The 20,840-nt window shown below is 40.1% G+C and overlaps 1 protein-coding gene across 2 annotated transcripts in view; it reads right to left on the bottom strand.

Annotated features, from left to right (window-relative positions):
• LOC143274815 (G protein-coupled receptor kinase 3-like) overlaps positions 1–20,840 on the bottom strand; it is a 65,464-nt gene that overhangs the window by 27,397 nt on the left and 17,227 nt on the right. For both annotated transcript variants that reach the window (XM_076578745.1, XM_076578744.1), the window contains exons 4-9: positions 17,143–17,244; positions 10,707–10,793; positions 9,856–9,917; positions 8,025–8,076; positions 7,160–7,251; positions 1,127–1,226 (exon numbers count right to left, since the gene is read on the bottom strand). In XM_076578745.1, coding sequence (XP_076434860.1) covers positions 1,127–1,226; positions 7,160–7,251; positions 8,025–8,076; positions 9,856–9,917; positions 10,707–10,793; positions 17,143–17,244 — 495 coding nt within the window. The remainder of the gene's footprint in view (positions 1–1,126; positions 1,227–7,159; positions 7,252–8,024; positions 8,077–9,855; positions 9,918–10,706; positions 10,794–17,142; positions 17,245–20,840) is intronic.

Genomic DNA, 20,840 nt, shown 5'->3' on the forward strand with positions numbered 1-20,840 from the left:
ATGATTACCAGCAAACAGCAAAGCAGCTCTGAGAGAATGTCAGCAGAAGGGAGAGGCCGATCTCCACTGGATTATTATTGGAGACCTGGCCTGATGCGGCACTCATGTGTGCAGGGCACTGCCAGACAGTGCTGTACATCCTCTTTCTCTTTTAATGACAACAGCAAACGCTGGCTCAGGCTTCCAGAAGCCATACTGTTTTCCATGAATTGGTTTGTCCACTCCCTAGTACTGTTACCTTTGCAATGGAACATGGACCAGTCTTCACGGTTCACCCTTTTTGAGTCTTGCCTTTTCTCTCAAAAACAGCCTCAAGAGTTATTAAAAAAACAACGAAAAAACAACAACAAAAAAAAACAACAACAAAAAAAAAAAAAAAAAAAAAAAAAAACCAACCCATTATAAATCATTATACAGAATGATACAAAAAGCTGAATTTGACAGCTGCTGCCAAAGAGTGGAAGTAGGTAGGGTGGGGGATTATGGAAAAATAATGAAAAAATGATGGCCTCCAGGTTTTGTGCACTCTCCCTCTCGATAGATATCAGCAAGTGACACTTCATGTTACGGAAAGGGACATAGCAGCTCTTCAGTTTAAATGCTTCATTGCCAAAGAATTTCAATACTGTTCACCTGCCAGAACATTCTTTGCAAATATCATGACATGTGAAATGAAGATTGCCTCCCACCACCCCTGGCTTCCCCTCCGCCCCACCAACAGATCAACTGTAATGTCAGGCTACAGTCTCTCCCCAGTTTCAGATTTGCTTGTTGGATGCCTATGATCAGGTGAAGTCCATTTCAGCAGGCTTGGTCTCAAAAAGTTTATAATGCTGTGCATACCAACCGACTGACCCCTCCCCACGCCCCCCCACCTCCCCCTCCCCACGACCAATGACAGTAAAACAGAAGCAGCAGTTTTGTCACATTCGTATTGTCATTCTAACTTTACAGCCAAACCCCATTTGTTTATTTCATACAGCACCAACATTCTGACAGCACATGAAATGGTTTGGCTGTACTTGTCCACTGTGACGGGTTGTTGTTTTCAAAGAGGCCATCTAATCCACTCAGAAAACCGTGAGCCTCACTAACAGTGAAGAGGGTGCCCAACAGTCAAACTTACCCCTGTGCTCACAAGCGACAGCATGATGCGTTCATTGAGCGCCAGAGTCTCTCCCCCTTTCATCTTGATGCGTTTCTTGTCCAGGCATTTCATTGCATACCTGTTTCAGAATAAACAGGTAAAAACCAAAATAGAAATCAATCAACTGTTGTTTCCACATACACTATCGCAGTTCCAAGTATTTTGTCATTCCACCAATTCCAAGTTTCCTTTTAGTTAAAAAAAAATTCAGCGTGACACACTCATCCAGCAAAACATAATCAGAACATTTAATCTATCTCTTCGGATGAAAAACTAGTCAGACATATGCTTATTCTTCTTATTTCCTTATCCTTTTACATCTTCTATTCCATTCTATTCTATTCTGCTCAGGTCATGGTACCTCAAACAAAATGTGACATGTTACACTGGCAGGGCTGGTGTTCCATCATAACAAGATACTGTGTGAAAGGGTATGACAAAACACTTGTGCTTCTGCTTAATTAAAGGAAAGTGTGAATGTGGGGGCATAAGCATATGTGATGCAAATTTGTGAGCATGTGTATGCGCATATGTGTGTGTGTGTGTGTGTTATGAAGAGACAAAGATTGAGAAAGACACAAAGAACATATTCCACATCATAATTATATGCCACTTTGCAAACACATTGGTGTGTGAATCAGAATGAGACAGTGTCTACACTTGTGTACACATGTGCATATGTTTGAGTGCAAGTGTGTGTGTGTGTGTGTGTGTGTGTGTGTGTGTGTGTGTGTGTGTGTGTGTGTGTGTGTGTGTGTGTGTGTGTGTGTGTGTGTGTTCTTATGAAGAGACAAAGACTGAGAAAGATACACAAAATACACAAGATAAAAAACCACACATACATACAACGAACATATCCCACATCATATGCTACTTTGCAAAACAACATCAGCATGTGCATCAGAGTGTGTACACCAATATTCAGTTAACTGAAAAGGGTAAAAACCAGTGACACGGCTCGCTTCCAATGATGCTCTCACAAGATCAGGACAAGACAAAACGAGACAGAACAGGAAAGGAGAGGACAAGACAAGCCACTCCACCACCTATTTCAGTGATGACCCTGTGAGTGTAAAGTGTTAGTGTCACGTTAGTGTCAACGAGTCTATTCCTGTCCTCCTCAGTGTTGACAAACAGGGCAGGCAATCATATTGCACCCCTTCAGGCTGCTGGGGAACATGCCACAAAGCCACCAGAATAATCCAGCTGCCTTCGATCTTGCATTATCCCCCACCCTATAAATAGAGACAGCTAGCTCAGACCCAGAAAGCCAAGGAGGGAAGAGGAGGCGGGCAGGCAGACAGGCAGAGAGACAGGCAGACAGGCACAGTGCCAAAGCAGAGTCCTGCCTGATCAATTTGTTCACACACAGCTTACAACTACCACCAACCACCCATGTATACAGCAGCATCAATCTTCCTCCCCCCTCCCCACAACTACCACCCCATTTCCTTCCTGTTCCTCCTTTCTTCTGCTGCCTGTCACTGCTGTAGCCATAGCAACAGTTCTATTGGATAATTTGCAAGCCCTCAACCTATCTCCTTCCTTCCCCTGATCTCTTTTCTTCTGGCCAAGGGCAACAGTCCCTGTAGCTCTGAGGTGCAGTGGTCTTGAACACACACATGAAAGACACCCAGACCAAAGAAACTGGTCACTGACATTGGCTCTCTCTCTCTCTCCGTCCACACTGCTTCTATTCAGACACACACAAAGGGCGTTGCATTAAATCTGCACTCCAATGGTCTACATATTAATTTACAGTATATGTAAACATACGTACATATATATATTTTTTCCATTTTTTAGATATAAATACATATCATAATCTTTTTTTTTCCATAAAGTTTGAACAATTGTTCCCTTTTCAGTTTGTTTCTGTATCTGTAACATACTATGAACTGATTTTGGGTTTACACAAGACTAGAAATAATACATCCCACCATTCAAATCTTTTGTGTCAAAAAGTGTGTGTGTGTGTGTGTGTGTGTGTGTGTGTGTGTGTGTGTGTGTACCACACACTGACCACCATAAAAACATGAAATACACTTGCATAAACAGTGACCCTCACATCAAAATCAAATCATCATTTGCACTTGTTCATGTGGTTTTGGAGATGTATGCAAGCTACCAACATGACACACACCCCCCACCCCCCATTTTTTTTTTTTTTTGTGCATTCTGCTACTTCTGATCATATAAAACCTGCAACTTCCAACTGACAGCAATCTCATTCACATAAAGTTACTTTATTTCTGAATGAGAGCAATCTCATTCGGGTCTCCATCCAAAAATGCCTCAGGCTAACAATATGCATTCCCAAAATGCAAATCAAAAGGAACCCATTGCTGATTTCTTTTCTTTTTTTTGTGCTCAAACTACATTTAAAAAAATGTGCACATTTAAAACATCACATTTACACATTCATGATTCAAGATGAGTTACATTTACCCATCCTGGAATGCATTCCATCCCTAATGTGGTGCCCATCCCAATGTTTGGTTTTACTATAATTTTTCATGCATCCTTGACATCCAGTGAAGAATGACAAAGACTGATTCAAGTTCACAATTTAAACTTGTCTGCATAAACATAAAGACTGATTCAAGATCACAATTTAAACTTGTCTGCATAAATATATAAACTCTATTTTTCTTCTCTTGTTTAATGCAAAAAAAAAAGGACAGAAAGAAAGAGAGGGAGGGAGGGAGGGGGACAGAGAGAGAGAAAGAGAGAGAGAGACTGTGTTGTCTGTGTGTGTGTGTGAGAGAGAGAGAGAGAGAGAGAGAGAGAGAGAGAGAGAGAGAGAGAGAGAGTGTGTGTGTGTGTCTATGTAAAAACAAGCTGAGTAAAGAACTAGGGGTGGGGGATTCACACCCACACACACACCCACAAGGCGATGGCACACTAGACAAGTAACTCTACACAAGGCTTTTATAAACCCCTATAAACCAGCCACAGTAAGACAGGCACCATTTTCCAGATTAGGCCTAAAGGGCTAAGCCTCCCAGGAGGCCATGAGCCCAATCATGTGCAGTTTGTGAGGGGCGTTTGGTCTATGCAAGAGGGGCAATGAAATATGAAATAGCCCAGCAACACTGGGAAGCTACGCAAGGATTTGGAGGAATCTGGGGTGGGGGACGGGGAGGGTGGGGGGAGGGGGAGGGGGGGGCTGAAAAGGGTGGGTATTGATCTGGGCAGTCTGCACAGCCTGGGCTCACTCTCCCCCAGCCACCCCTCTCCTCCCACCTTCCCTTTTGTCTTCTCTTACCCCAGCACAAACTCTATCCCTTTTGTCTTCTCTTACCCCAGCACAAACTCTATCCCTTTTGTCTTCTCTTACCCCAACATTAACTACATCCATTTTGTCTTCTCTTACCCCAGCACAAACTCTATCCCTTTTGTCTTCTCTTTCCCCAGCACAAACTCTATCCCTTTTGTCTTCTCTTACCCCAGCACAAACTCTATCCCTTTTGTCTTCTCTTACCCCAGCACAAACTCTACCCATTTTGTCTTCTCTTACCCCAGCACAAACTCTATCCCTTTTGTCTTCTCTTACCCCAGCACAAACTCTATCCCTTTTGTCTTCTCTTACCCCAGCACAAACTCTATCCCTTTTGTCTTCTCTTACCCCAACATTAACTACATCCATTTTGTCTTCTCTTACCCCCGCACAAACTCTATCCCTTTTGTCTTCTCTTTCCCCAGCACAAACTCTATCCCTTTTGTCTTCTCTTACCCCAGCACAAACTCTACCCATTTTGTCTTCTCTTACCCCAGCACAAACTCTATCCCTTTTGTCTTCTCTTTCCCCAGCACAAACTCTACCCATTTTGTCTTCTCTTACCCCAGCACAAACTCTACCCATTTTGTCTTCTCTTACCCCAACATAACTACATCCATGTTGTCTTCTCTTACCCCAACACAAACTCTATCCATTTTGTCTTCTCTTACCCCAGCATTAACTAAATCCCATTTTGTCTTCTCTTACCCCAAAACAAACTATTTCTTTTGTCTTTTCTAACCCCGACACAAACTGTATCCATTTTGTCTTCTCTTACCCCAGCATTAACTCTATCCATTTTGTCTTCTCTTACCCCAGCATTAACTAAATCCCATTTTGTCTTCTCTTTCCCCAAAACAAACTATTTCTTTTGTCTTTTCTAACCCTGACACAAACTGTATCCCTGTTGTCTTCTCTAACCCCATCATAAACTCCACCCCTTTGCTCTTCTTTTACCCAAACATGAACTCTACCTTTTTGTTAACCCAACACAAACTCTATCCTTGTAGTCTTCTCCAACCCCAACAAAAACTGCATCCCTTTTCTCTTCTACACGACACTGACTATCACTTTTGTCTTTTCTTACCCCAGCACAAAGTCTGTTCAATTTCTCTCCGTCTCTCTCTCTCTCTCTCTCTATATATATATATATATACATATATACACATATATAAAGCTGATAAAAGAAAGTTGGAGTGTTGTGCCCGTTTTTAAACATCAGTTGGTGTTAACATTCCAAACTCTTCATATCGTCGCCAAGACATGTACATTTGCCGGCTGCAAACACCCCTGTCATTTCCAAAACATGACGTGCCTATCTTGTGCTGACACTGACTCAAACACTGCAAAAAGACCTTGGTTTATCCACAATTTTTTTTTTCAACAGCAGCAATAGCTGCCAATGAATCAGCAACAGAACAAAAATCACAGCAGTTGTCAGGTCTGTATTAAGGGAAATGACATTCTGAATTTCATTCAAGCATACACTGTTTTCTTTATTTCAGAGCAAGCTAGAGTGGGAATTTCATCCCTCGGGGATTCACTGGACTGGCAGGCAACTGGCAATCAAGCCTGGCAGTCCCTAAAGAACAAAGCGGTCATCGCTCGCTCTGCTTACAAGCAGTAAATGCCTCTTGTGAAGGACAAAGAGAAACGCTAAGCACCCTTCAGACTCTAAAGTGTCTCCAAAACATGTCCTGTTTTCTCTTTTATTGCACTTTATTCGCCCCCCACTCCCACCCCCCTCAATCCAGTATTTTTTTCAAGTCCTTTCTTTTCACAGGACCTTTCTGACTTTAACTCCTTGGTATGAGATAGCTGGAAAGTCTTAGAGTTACTAACTGGTGGAGATTGCTGAAGCTGACATCATCAGCTGTGGAGAATGGTTTATTCCTTTGTGTTCACCTTTCACTCATGTGGCATGTAGTATGCACATGACATTTAGCCGAATTTCTTGTGCCAAAAGCTTGGAAGCGACACCAGTACTGGAGTGTGCTTTGCTGCAAATGTTGCTGTCACACAGCTGGCAGCCCAGCCAATGATGGCCACAACCATCAGCGCTACCCACCCCCCCCAAAAAAAATTGTGCCACGCCCAAAGGTCCACAATCACATTAAATCCCCAGTTACTCTGTCACACATTTACACAAACACATCCATGGACATAGTATCACGCACACAGCATTATAAGACATTATATAGACTAGCACTGAGATGGTGCAAGCACAAATCCATAACACAAAGGCAGAAAACACTGTCAAATTGCATGGGAAGAAAATAGGGTGGCATGAAGGAGAGAGAGAAAAGAACAAGGGCAGGGGGGAAAGGAATAAAGAGAAACTGACCTTAAAAAAACCAAAAAAAAACTGGTGTTAATGGGGGCTGGAGTTAGAGACAATGAGAGAAGTCAGAGGCAGAATGAGCTACAGTTAAAATAATTGCTACAAATGGATGCTGGCCTCCCCAAATGAAAAGGCGAACAGGAACATTGAACAAGAGACCGAAAGACATAAACTTTTGTTTCATACGTTAGCTTTGGAAAAGATATCAAATAAATCATCAGTTCTATTCTTAAATAATATGATTAACTTTCTGACAATGACATGCTTTCCTTTTTAAAAACAACTAAATAAATAAAAGCTTTCAGGAGGAAAGGCATGAAGAAAAGATGCAAGAACACACACACATGAATACACACAGAACACTGATAACAGTACTGCAAAAAATACTTACATTTTGCCTGTGTCTGCTTTTCTGCACCCGTACACCTCACCAAAGCCTCCCCGACCAATTATTCTATGTACACTAAAGTCATTCATTGTTAACTGAAACAAACAAACAAACAAAAATTTAAAAATAATAAAAAAACAACAAAACTTATGTGAGGAAAAAAACAATCAGACACTCCAGACATTATGCAATATTCGAAGGCCCAATCTACTTTCAAGCATCCAAATCTATATCATGTAACACTGCTGACTGGGCATAGGATGTTTGCTTTTCATTCCAAAATGATCCATACACATAAAAATCTTTGTGACAATGAAGTCCATGAGACACAAATACTACTTCTGAAAAGAAACAGCATTTTTATTTATTTATTTATTCATTTTTTACAGTAAAGATTTCTGGCATACATCATAATCTAAGATGTCAAGCAAAAAATTTATGAGTTCTGTAGTAAAGAAATATATCTATACAGATTTGTATTTTGGAGTCTGAGCAAATCTGTACTCCTGATACTGTGATAGTTTGAAAAAATATTTCAAAGTTTTGGATAGAAATCCCAACTGACAGAGAATGATTTATACATGCTTCAAAGATGAATATACGTATTTATTTGCACACAGGCATACAATTACACATGCCCATTCTAAAACTCCATTACGAAACAAAAAACAACAACAAAACACACACACACACACACAAGTAAACCCCATGAATCATAATAAACAGGATATTTGCTAGTCATATCATCAAAGATAGACGCATTTCAAAACAGTCAAAGTCTAAAAGATTCCAACAACAATCCAATTCTAAGAACTGAAGGTCTGGTTTAACAAATCAAAATTATACACAAGACAAACAGTTTACTTACATTAATATTCAATTCTAAATTTTTCCACTGGCAAAACCGAGTGTATTTTTCACTGAAACAGAAAAGGAACATATCATAAGTTGAAAGCAAGAATCTGGATAAAGCAAATTTTGTCAACAACACCATATATATATATTTTTTGTATGACGGCATGGGAACTGAAGCGAGTAACCCCCCCCCCCCCCCCAAAAAAAAAATAAACACACACAAAAAACCAAGAAACCTAAGGAGGCCATGGCTTGATGCTAGCATGGACAAGGTTAAAAATGCTGATTAGATTCTGCCAAGTTTAAGGCATTTTAAAACATTAAGACGCATAACTCAACGAAATCTGTGAAAATCCAAAACGCTCCATTTGGGACAAATGGAAACAGAGACTATGTAGAGAGGAAAATGGAAATGTGCAACTGTTATCTCTCCTGTCCTCTTCACAGATGACAAGCTGAAGGCTCATTCAGTCCATCTCCATTTGTTTGCCAGAAACTGTCATCCTCAACGCTTCAGTCTGGAAAGCTATGCACACACAAACCATGAAGCTGGCACCTTTGTTTAGACGTTCACATGTGATGAAAAGAGAAGATAGGCCCACTCGGCCAGCATCACTTATGTCATGCAAAAAACTGTCCCCATTTCTCTACATCAGCTTGGTTAGCCGGACAGACAGGAAAAGTGAGTGTCTCCTTGTCTGCCAATGCAGTTCTCAAATCTCATCGCTGCCAATAAAAAAAAACCAAGCAGGTAACTCTTCATATGACTGCCACTAATTTGACTAAATGCAGTGACAACATCAACAGCTATGGTCCACACAGCACTAAACAAATCAAACACATCTTATGAAAATTGAATCACACAACCCATACCTAACAATAGTTTTGATCCTAACCATTATTTTGACAATCTGGTCTTCAAATAACATGTGCTACTGATGACTAAATCAAGACTGATGAACAAAAACGGCACAGTTGGTTGTTCTTCTAACACCACTTGCTGCCAGAGTCAACTGCATCTTTCTGCACTCATTGTTACGTTTCGGTACATAACAAAAAGCTAGGAAATGATGCACTGTATGCACAGACCATGCCGGAAAAACTGTAACCAAGTGTGTGTTAGTATCAGTCTTTCATACCAATCAGAGGCACCACTCTCTAGGGAACAGTGTTATCAGCCACAGTAGGGAGTGTAATGAGAACCAATTTGCCACATATATCTTTTGGACATTTCAAAAGCTGAAAGCTCATGGGTCATACCTGATCCTCCAGAAAAACGACAAGAAAAAACTAGCTGATAAGTGATTGTTTCCCGTACCTCTGACAACAGTCTGAGTTAAAAATCCACATAAATTCTCTTGACATGAAGTATTTCACATGTCATAATGAGCAATTACCTTTGGTGAGCAGATACTGAAATTCATTTTCCCCAATTTCGGAATACACTGCTTAAAATTTCAACAGCTTGGAACAGCAATCCCTCTTACCTCCGTCTTGCTTTGGCCAATTTGTTCAATATAGATGTTTAAAAGTTTTCCTTTTTGCACGGCATTCCATACTTCAAAACGATTTAGGTATCTCAATAATTTCCTATCCCATTATGTTATTAAGACTAAATACTGTCCAATAAAAAGAGCACAAAAAAGATGACAAACCCAATCCAATCCACTGTCAAGTATAGAAACATAACATACACATGCCCAACTCTCAATACCATACATAAATTATAGAAACATGCACACATGTACAAAACAGACATACACACTCACAACCACACCAACACGCAAGCTACCTTCTCTCTCTCTCTCTCTCCCTCTCTCTCTGTGCAATCAGAAGTTTCTTACCTTTCTACAAATTTGTCAAATATATGACCCCGTAATGAATTGCAGATTTCTTCTATGTAGGGCTGTTTTGGAGAAAAAAAATCACAAGAGACAACCATTTAGTACAACTGAAAATCACCAAACAAACAAAACAAACAATAAACCACCCTCTTAAAAAAAAGAGAGGAAAAAAAAAGAGAGAAAAAATCCAAGCAATCTAAAACAAATATGCACAAACTAAGAACTAATTCATACATTGAAACAAATGTTTCAACAACAGTTAAATAATGTATCAATGCACGTTCATATTAATCATGAATTAATCTTTTGTTGCACAAATCCACAGCACTTAATTAATAAATCTGTCTGCTCCATAAAAAAAGGGGCTTATTACTGCCCTATAGCTCCATCCTATCACTCAGTCACAGATGTCTGAATCTCTGGAGAAGTTCAACTGAACTACTCCAATATGCTTCTAGTTCTATCTCTTGCCCCACCTAATTTTCAACATGTTTATGCTTGTCACTTGCTTCTTTGACGTGTATGAATATCAGTTAATTTTTTGACACTATAGTATAACACTGAAACATTCTCTTCTTTGTGATTTATATTTGTGCCAAAGTTTTTGTAAGTCTTGTCCACACTAATTGTCTTCTCAATGGTTCAAACAGATTACTAATGTAATATTGATGCTTACTTTGTTTTCACATACCACTGAAAAGAAATAGTGTGTGTGTGTAGAACAACACTGGGTAACCCCCCCCCACCACTGAAAAGAAATAGTGTGTGTGTGTAGAACAACACTGGGTAACCCCCCCCCCACCCCCTCAAAAACCAAAACTCTGTCGTATATGACAACCAAACATGCTCACCTCAAAGATGTCTGCTGGCAACATCCTTGTTTTCTGTGCCTGAGTGAGAGCTTCTTGCACATGGTCAACTGCAATTTTTGAGTATGTCTGGAAAAAGTACAGATACCCAAACCTTAGGCGTTACCCAAATATAAAGAAAAATAAAAGTGTATTTCACCATCTTCCCTAATTCCTACATTACTGGTGTTCAATAGGATTCGATTTATCTTTTCCATCAACTTGTAAGAGACAAACCAAAAAAACAACAACAACAAAACACACCCAGTATGGACACAGTCAAGATAATAAAGAATGAATAAGATACACATATATGTTACTACAACTGGCAGATTCAGCAGGTGCAGAATATCAGAAGTCAGAGACAGCACAGGCATACTAACTCTTGAGTGATGCACAGCACACGACAACGAGAGAGATCTACAGATTATACAAATTACACTTCCTCCTAACAAGGGATGTTTATGTTTTCCCTGCCCAGCCATAAGCACAGACCACCCACTGTATTATTCTCTTTGCTATGTATTCTCTTTGTAAAAAAATTGTATGCTGTACAAGTATAATATTCCATATAGGCTCACAAAAGTATATAATTTTATTTAGCTGTATTGCTTGTTTGAAGTCAGTAAAGTCTTACTCACTGACACATCTACATGTTTGTCAATGCATTTATTTCATTCAGATTCATTACCGTGTGTGTGTGTGTGTGTGTGTGTGTGTGTGTGTGTGTGTGTGTGCGCGCGCGCCTGTGCACACGTGTGCCGGCAGGTGCGCAAAGAGACAGAAATTTCTTTTTTTAATTTGCTACCATGAACTCTTTTCATTTATGTGGATTCTCTCTCATACAATGTACTTTCTCATAATGAGGCTTCTATCTCAAAACAGCAGACTTCCAATGAACACAGATTCCATCTCAAAATAGTGCAATTCTCAAGCCTGAGGATACTGTCTCACAACATTGCACTTTGCAATAAAAATAGAATCTGTGATTTAACTTTTTTCTTCTCAAACTATTTAAAATGCTTTATCATCTATCTACCAATTCCAGTGCAAATACCCATTCATATTCTTCTCTGGCTACATACAACAACATTCAATATAACATGAACACAAAGAACAAAGCAAAACAAAACAGACTTGATTCACAGAAACACTGCTAAATAATCACAACACATGAAGTAGTGGTGTTTTTTTGTTTTTTTTTTTTAAATTCAATGCAAATGACAGTAGCTTGCTTTTAATGCACTGTCATTTAGAATGCTTTGTATCTTTTTACCAACAGTCATATAGATACCAAGAATCTTTTTGGCATAAGTGAGCTGATATCAGTGTTCAGACACATGCGTGCATGTGTGTGTATGTGTGCGTGTGTGTGTGTGTGTGTGTGTGTGTGCACGCGTTTGCGCACGCATGCACTTGTGAGTGAGTTTGTGTGAGCTGTGCATGCGTGTATTCAAAATATATATATTTTTATCAGTCAACTGACAAATAAATAAACAAGTATATAACTATGAATAAATGAATGAAGCCATTATCTCTGTTGCTAAAATGGAACCTGAGCAGAATTAAGTATGCATACATCATTACATGCACTTAAAAAAAAACAAAAAAACCAAAAAACAAAAAAAAAAAACCAGATGTAGTTTTGCACATAATGATCGACCACACACACTGTCACATCCTTGAAACTGAAACTGCACATATAAGTATACATAAATGATGTGTTCATATTCATAACTGTAAGTAGCTGTAATGTTTTAAGCAACAGCTTCTTATCATAATTAACAGAGGTTGGACTACAGCATAGCCCTCCAACCCCACACCTTTTCTTTTCAAAATGGCTAACACAGTAACAGGTTGGAGCATATAATTCATGAACAAAATAAATGTCGAAGATCTCTGGAGTTCTAACACAATGTACGCATAACTGCTGATCTGGAAAAAGCCCATTTGTAACACTATTTACAGCAGAGATACATAAAACACAGACAAGTGTAGTACTTTTAACACTTATATTTGACACAGTATGCATGTGCACAAGCACACAGACACAGAAGCATTTTTATTAAATATCCATCAAAACACTGGACAAAAAAGCATAAAAAGATGGAACAGATGTAATATATATTACAAAAAAATTGCACCTGTTCCCTCATCCAATGCTTTTTACCCCAATATACAGCAGACACAAACATGTGCAAGCATACTCACACACATACACACACACATACTCACACGAGATCGCTGTCAGTGACAGATAACAAGTGAAACTTTTATGAATATTTATAAGTAAAAAATGATGAGGGGAAAAAATCCATTTACAGCTCTCTGAAGCACACTGCATTATTACCCACATCTGCTCACACCAATACCCCCACACCCCTCCTTAACACACACACACACACACACCAGCACTCTTCCTGGGTCCACTGGTCCCTGTTGAAGTGTTATGTATAAATCATACAGCAGACAAAAGTAAACTTTATATATTATTTTTTAAACAAAATTGTTATCAGTAACACCTTTTCTGGCTGAAACAACAATGTACCCTCTAGTTTATTAATTTTTTTTCCTCAAATCCAATACTTTTCTTTAATGTCTAATGGGAGATCAGACTACTGGCGTACAATTAGCTTATTAATATAATAATATTATACAAATTATAACAGGATGGAAAGTAAGAAGTGTGCATCAAAAGACTTCAACTTTATTCAAGTCTTGTACTGACTCAGAGCAGACTCATCACCACTCCCCCCACCCACCCTCAGTCTGAGGCTTAGCTACATGGAGGAGTGTCACATGACATGTTTCCTACCCCATCACCATCTTTTCCTTCTACACTACCACGAAATGCGACAATCGACGATGAAGTGAACGTCAGGATTGCAAGAGCAAGTGCAACCTTTGGCAGACTCTATGCAAATGCCTGGAACAGAACAGGCATTGGTCTTGAGACCAAGCTAAAGGTCTACAGAGCAGTAGTTCTCCCCACACTACTGTATGCCTGCGAAACTTGGACAGTGTACCAACACGCCAAGAAGCTGAACCACTTCCACACAACATGCCTCAGGAAGCTACTGAACATCAAGTGGCAAGACAGGACCCCAGACACGGAGGTGCTTGCAAAAGCCACCCTTCCCAGCATCTTCACCATCCTGATGCAGTCCCAGCTTCGCTGGGCTGGACACGTGGCACGCATGCCAGACCATCGGCTGCCCAAAAGGCTCTTCTATGGCGAGCTGCAACAAGGGAAGAGATCACACGGAGGTCAGAAGAAGCGCTTCAGAGATACTCTGAAAGTCTCTCTGAAAGCGTTTGATATCAACCCTGACTCCTGGGAGGAATCTGCAGTGGACCGTGACAAATGGCGCGCTGCTGTGCACAAAGGGGCCAAGCTGTGCGAGGCCAACAGGACTGCTGCAGCTGGTCAGAAGAGGCAGGCCAGAAAGTCATGGGCAAACAAGCTCCCTGACAATGATATGCCCGTCTTTGTCTGCCTCAACTATCAGCGAACATTTCATGCGCAGATTGGACTATTCAGCCATCTGCGCATTCACAGATAGATTCATGAGCATCCCCCCCCCACCCTCCCCCCATCCCCCAGCTGGATGACGATGATCATCATTGATCTCGATGGACACACACCACCACCATACACATTCCCACACACAAACACCACAGAGACAAGAACATGTTTAATATATATATATATATATTAAGATTTACCAACTTTCCAATGTCGTACAGAATAAGCAAAAGAAGTTGCATACACCCATGTACGAGCATACTGCCCTCCTCCCACCCCCTGCACAAACCTTCCTTGTTCTCACCTGTCATGATCAATTAATGAGAAATGCCACTGACTAACATACAATGCAACTGGTTAAGAAACAACATGAATATTCAGTCACAAATGTTTGGAGACTACAAGGACCAAGATCTATTTGAAAGAGAGAGAGAGAGAGAGAGAGAGAGAGAGAGAGAGAGAGAGAGAGAGAACATAGATGCGAAGGAGAAAGAGACAGATCCAGATGAACATGAGAAAAACTGCACGCAACCTGTTGCCAGCAGAAGCAAGTGACAGATGCGACTCCTGAGCAGTGTTCTAGAAAAAAAAAAGGCATAAATATATATTACGTAGATATTGTACGGTTCAGCCTCAAAAAGACCAACTGAAAAACGTCTCCAAATACCACAAGATAACATTTTCCAGGCACTTCATTTTGTAACATGTACATAATGAAATTCTGATGCACCAGTAGTTCATTGGTACCTTAGGTTACATGAGCTGACTCAAGTGTTAAGCATGGGATACAACTGACAATCAACCACAGCTTGGGCTGCCTGGGTATGGATTGGGGCTGACTGTTGTTGACCAGCAGTGGGATGCCACTCCATTGCTCCTGAAAATCTGGTTCTGTCTGTAACACGTTCTTTCCAACAACCCTGGTTTGGTCATGGGGGTGGTTGCACTGCTGAAAGTGTCACCAACATCCTTCATTTCTGGCGGTTGTGGGATAGGGCCTGACTTCCTGCATATGTGTGCTCAACTGGATTAGTATCTGAAGACATGGAGGGCCAGGGCATGGAATGTTTACAAGGATGGCAGCCAGGAAGAATGCTGCATGAAATCTGGGAGCTGTCGTCCTCAGACATTCAGCCAGGATCATCCAGGAGAAGGAGAAGGGTGTGTAGTTCCAGAGTGTCAGCAATGCACAGCAAGGGCAGTCAGGCCTCCTTGGATACTGTCGCATCAAGTGTAAAAAAAAATGATCCAGTGCTTTTTTCATATGGCTGGAAATCTGGTGCATCATTTTTATCAATAAAAAAAACCCCACCAAAAGTGCACCAGCTTATATAAGATTTCACCACTGACAGAACCTGAAATGAGTTCACACTCCACACAGAAATAAAAAACAAACAACTGGCTCTGTGTTCTTCATTTGTTGCATAAAAACAGACAAATGGCCAGACCCTTCTTTAACCAATTCCAGAGCAATTAACTCCACTTGACAGGTTGCTTACAACAGCAGGCAAGTTTGACGGTTCACAGCTCACCCCTTCCTTACCTCCTGCCAGTGGCTTCAGAGGACTTCTTGAGTAATGTGAAAACAATTGCACCCCCACACCATTACACCACTGCCACCTCGCACCTCTAGGTGCTTCATCAAACGCAGTCTGGGAAGTATGCTCATTGATTCTGTGGCAGACCTTCTTTTTCCAATTGTCGTGCTGAAGCAGGAGAGTGTGACCCACTACTGAACAAAACAAGCTGGTTTTGAATTTGATGATGACACCATCAGACTTCAGATCCCCCTGACAGGTTGTCCAGTCATGTGGCTGGCTGCATCAACTTGTGTTTGAACAGACACATGACATGCTTGGAGTTGGGACTGCACAAAAAAAGGCACTCAAAAAGAGGTGCCCTCAAATGGCTCAGGCAAAGGAAAGAATCCTGCTCTGAAGCAGTTGTCCTTGGTCTGCCAGGGTGGCCTGTTTGCTGTGGCGCCTGTTGTTTGAAATAAGGTCCAGAACCTGCTGCTGGTGTTTTAAGCAATGCTGAAATGATGGGCAGCATACATTTCTCTCCTAGTTCTGCTGGCAGCCTACTGCTTTTTCCTGTTTATAACATAAGTACCTGACACAGAGGTGGCACTATCAGTATGGGATTTGTGTGAAAAGCCTTGACGTAATCATTCCTTTTCCTTTGCAGCAATTTGTTCCAATGGCGTCAAAAACATGTTTAGTGACTGTCAGGGCTTGTGGATTTACAAAATGCAAGAATGGAATGTACAAAGCTGCTGATGGGACATGTCTGTGATGCTTGACAATCTATGTGTAGCCTATGTGCATAACTGATACAGAATACTGATAGTGACACTCTGTGAACAAATTTGACATGATTATTACTGACAGTCAATACTGAGATGTTCAAATTGAAAAAAAGAGTTTTTTGTTTTTGTTTTGTTTTTTATCATAAGAGTACAGAAATTAGAGCAATAGCTCTTGTATTATGCAAAGGTTTCTCCTGAATTAATTACTGTGCAGGAGTCCAATATCCATTCCTGACTGGCTTATTCAACTAAGTCAAAGAAATACTGAATCAGAATGAGGAGAGAAGGAAAAGGAAAAGAAATCCAATAAAACAATCCAGGAACTCCTGTGTGTTAAAAAAAACAAACCAAAAAAAACAACAAAAAAACAAAAAAACAAAAACAAACAAACAAACCAAAAAAAAAAAAGTCACTGGATGCCATGGAAGAAATTCATTACTTCGCTAAAATAATGACCTTGTTAAGAGCTAGCCAGCTTAACAAGCAATTACTAGAATAGAAAGACTCACATTCACATACTGAATGATGTCATTGCAGGAGAAAACAATCAATCAGCGTAGGAGAAAAACACATTAGACAATTTCCATCAACATGACAACACTTACGTGTGATTGAGACAAGAGTTCCCTCATGATGAACTGGTCATATGTTTGTTTGCCATCCCGTATCCGTTCCTCATCTGTCTCCAGCTTTTCAAACTTTTTGATCTGCAACAACATAGAATTAAAAGGCAACATCAGTTTACAAGTTAAAAAATAAAAAAAATAAAACATTTTTCTAATTCTCGGCAATCAATAAAACATTCTAATGCTCTATACTCTAATACATATACATACACACCACTCATTCATAAACACTGCTAGGCACAACAAGTTTGCATACATAAATGACTTGATGAAGTGCAGCCACTTGGGAAACAGCTCCTCCATAAAACCTACACAGCAATAACAAGTCCATCACAACACTGATAGCAAAAGACAGAAATGGCCCCTCCAACTCCTGACACCCCCACACACCCCAACACACACACACACACCCAGAATTATGTGAGGCTGTCCATACTATCTACGTATGCTAAGCAGTATCATCTCTGAGATCATTATCTCTCTCTCCTTCTGTTTCATCCTCTGTATGTGATAATATCTGTGCCATAGAGTGAGAACATTATTCAATGCATGAATGCTTGCACAGTCTATAAAATGTGAGTGTGCTTGCATGTGTATGTAAGGAAAAGGAGAGGAAGGGATTTGAAGATCTATGTATGTGAACATGTTCCCTTCATCAGTTCATGTAGACCAGACTTATACACACACACAAACACATGTCTCGGGGTGGCGAGATGGGTATTCACACACATGCGTCGATGTGTGTGTGTGTGTGTTTGTGTACCAGGTGTAAGAGGCCAGGACAGAGGAAGGAGAAAATTAACTACTGAGACTATTTCTTGGCTTCAACCACACAATTGTTGCCAAGCAATCATACTACTTAAAAACAACAACAAAAAATCACAAAGCAAAAAGAAAAGTGCCATGAAAATATCTGCCAAATATCTGTCATACCAAGTGACTGCCACCACTGTCAGTATCACCAAGCACTTTCCATCTATCCGCTGCCAACAGATCTACAGTAATACACAGAGTTTCCTCCTCCCTACACGCAGCTAAATTGAAGCATACAGTGCATCATGTGAGGGGCACAACAGACAAGTGGTTAAAGCCTTGGACTTTCATTTGAGAATCCTGGGTTTAAATACTGTCAATGTCATGGCACCTGGTGGGTTCAGGGTGGACATTTTCCTGATCTCCTAGGTCAAAGGAAGTGCATCTTCTCCGTGTGAATATCGATACACTACTTAATGCACAATGTGAAATATCTTGTAATCTATGCCAGTGTTCCATCAGCAACGGAAACAAAAACATGCATCCTGCCTCCACACCCCAAGAACTGAGCATGGTTGTCTAAACAGCAAGGTAAAAACGGTAGTAGAAGTAAAAAGACCTCTCATGCATGAAAATAAAAAGTACATGAGTGAATGTGAGAGTTGCAGGCCTTGAACACAGAAGAATAACTTATTCAATAAGTAGTGGAATTCCCAGGTCCATGTTTTGAGTTATGAATGCAGGAGAACGAACAGCCAAATATTTCTTCTCCTCACTCGTCCTTCACCAGACCTTGCTTTAAGTGGTGATGTGGGTGACACAAGTCTGGGTAGGATGACATCATTCATACTATGGACTAGTATGTGCAGTATTCACTTTGCACATGTGTAAGCAGAATAACCCATCCCATAGCACTGAAAGCAGAATAACCCATCTCATGGCATCACAATGAATTTGTTAGATAATCAACCATGGTGAAATGCTATCTATCTGTCAAATTATATGAAAACTGTGGCAAAAAGAGGGCTAGCAAAGATCTGTTAAACAATAATAACAATAAAAAAAAATCATTTCAAAAACATGCATACACAAACAGGAGAAAAGAAAAGCAACTGACTATGGCAACTAGGTATCCCCAGAAAGAGCAGCCTAATTTCCTAGGTGTTATTGTTTCTGGGTTCATTCTTCCATCAGTTTATAACAATGCTGTGAAACTGAAAGAAACTAAAGTTGCAAAGAGAGATCTCTTCAGATGTGTTTCAGGTTTCTTTATCCCTAACACCTCCTGCACTAACTCAGTGATCCTGACAAGAGAAACAATGAATGAATGAACTTGATTTATAAGGGGGGTATAAAAATGTCCACACTTACTGACTTAGTAATCAACTTAGGCTGTGTGTCAAAAGAGCCACTCACAACTAAACACACAGTCAAAAACAAGAAACAATATGCCTGTACAGCAGACCACACACACACACACACACACACAATGCAACTGATTCAGAAAATAGGGGAGGATTGGGAGGGGGAGGTAGTGCATAACTTACGCTGACACCGGAATAAGGAGAGAGAGAGAAAGAGAGAGAGAGGGGGGGGGGGGGCAGTTGGTGGGGGTGGGGGGGGGGGGAAGAAGAAATGTACAGTCATGAGCAGGTTTCCTTTCAGACTACTGCATCTTATGATAGGCTTAAGCAAAAGACCAGGAGGAAAGAAAGACAGCAGCCATTGAAAAGTGTTCTCTCATCTCAGCAAAACAAACTTCTCGAGAGCTGAGAGCGGCACATGAATTTGATGTATCAATAAACATCATTTTTTGAGTCAAGGGGAAACTCTATACCTATAAGGTCTTCATGCCTATCTCACACTGACATAAACACACAGACGAGAACTTGGAATTAACTCAGTTCAGAATCAGAGGAAATGTAGCAGAGAATGATAATGTTCTGCCAGGCAAACTCAGAAACTGCAGCAGAATCAACTGAAACTTGTTGTTATTCTATCATCTATGCACTCCTCTGAAAATAAACCATGTCACACAATCTCCATGCTAGAAATACACTGTGTCCATAAGATCTCCTGATAAGACTTTAACTGCATTTTTAACTCTCAGTGCAACATGCACAAGATGAATGTGATCCACCTTCAAAAAGTGCTTCATCCAACCCTGACATTATCATGAGAATATCATAACCTTTTTCACGGTATTATGTACATAAATTAGAAAGCTGAATATTTTTGTGTGTGTTTGCATTAAATAGTTAAAAAATAATATTAATAATACTGTAAACACAACTGTTGATATTGCACTTTCCTAGATGTCTGTTTTGAGTACAGGGTTGGGAGGGGTTGGGGAGAGCAAGAGGGAAGGAACCAGAGAACTGTGAAGATTCAATTTTCATCTGAAGTATCAAGGAAAATTCTATTATGAATTATAAAAAGAATTAACAGAAGTATACCATAAGAAGCAGAAACATTAAAAAAAAAAAAATGTTTATGAATAAAAAGGATGCAAGTATTTATAGATGCAGAAACCAACGAGAAGAAACATTTTAAAAAGTAGCCAGAGCAATGCAAGAAGATATGGAAGAACTACAGGAGCTGGGCCACTTTCTGGTTATAGTCATGGACTGCTTCAGTAAAGACTGCAATCAAACTTGACATGTATGAAAGTAGCAAGCAAACCTATTCAGGTCATGAGGTCATTATCAATCAGAACTCTGCATTGTCACTGTTCAGGTGTTAATGCTCAGAACTGGGTCATGCGCGCTGACAAAATGATGAGTGGATACTGGGAAATGTCAACTGAGTGGAAGAACAGAGTCAGATCATATTGTTTAAAAAAAAAAATTATTAAAAAAAAAAAGAAAAAAAAAGAAGAAGAAAAATGGGAGAATAACAGCAACAACAACAACAACAAAAAGTGG

The sequence above is a fragment of the Babylonia areolata genome, chromosome 29 (assembly GCF_041734735.1).
Source record: "Babylonia areolata isolate BAREFJ2019XMU chromosome 29, ASM4173473v1, whole genome shotgun sequence".
NCBI classification, from domain to species: Eukaryota; Metazoa; Mollusca; class Gastropoda; order Neogastropoda; family Buccinidae; genus Babylonia; species Babylonia areolata.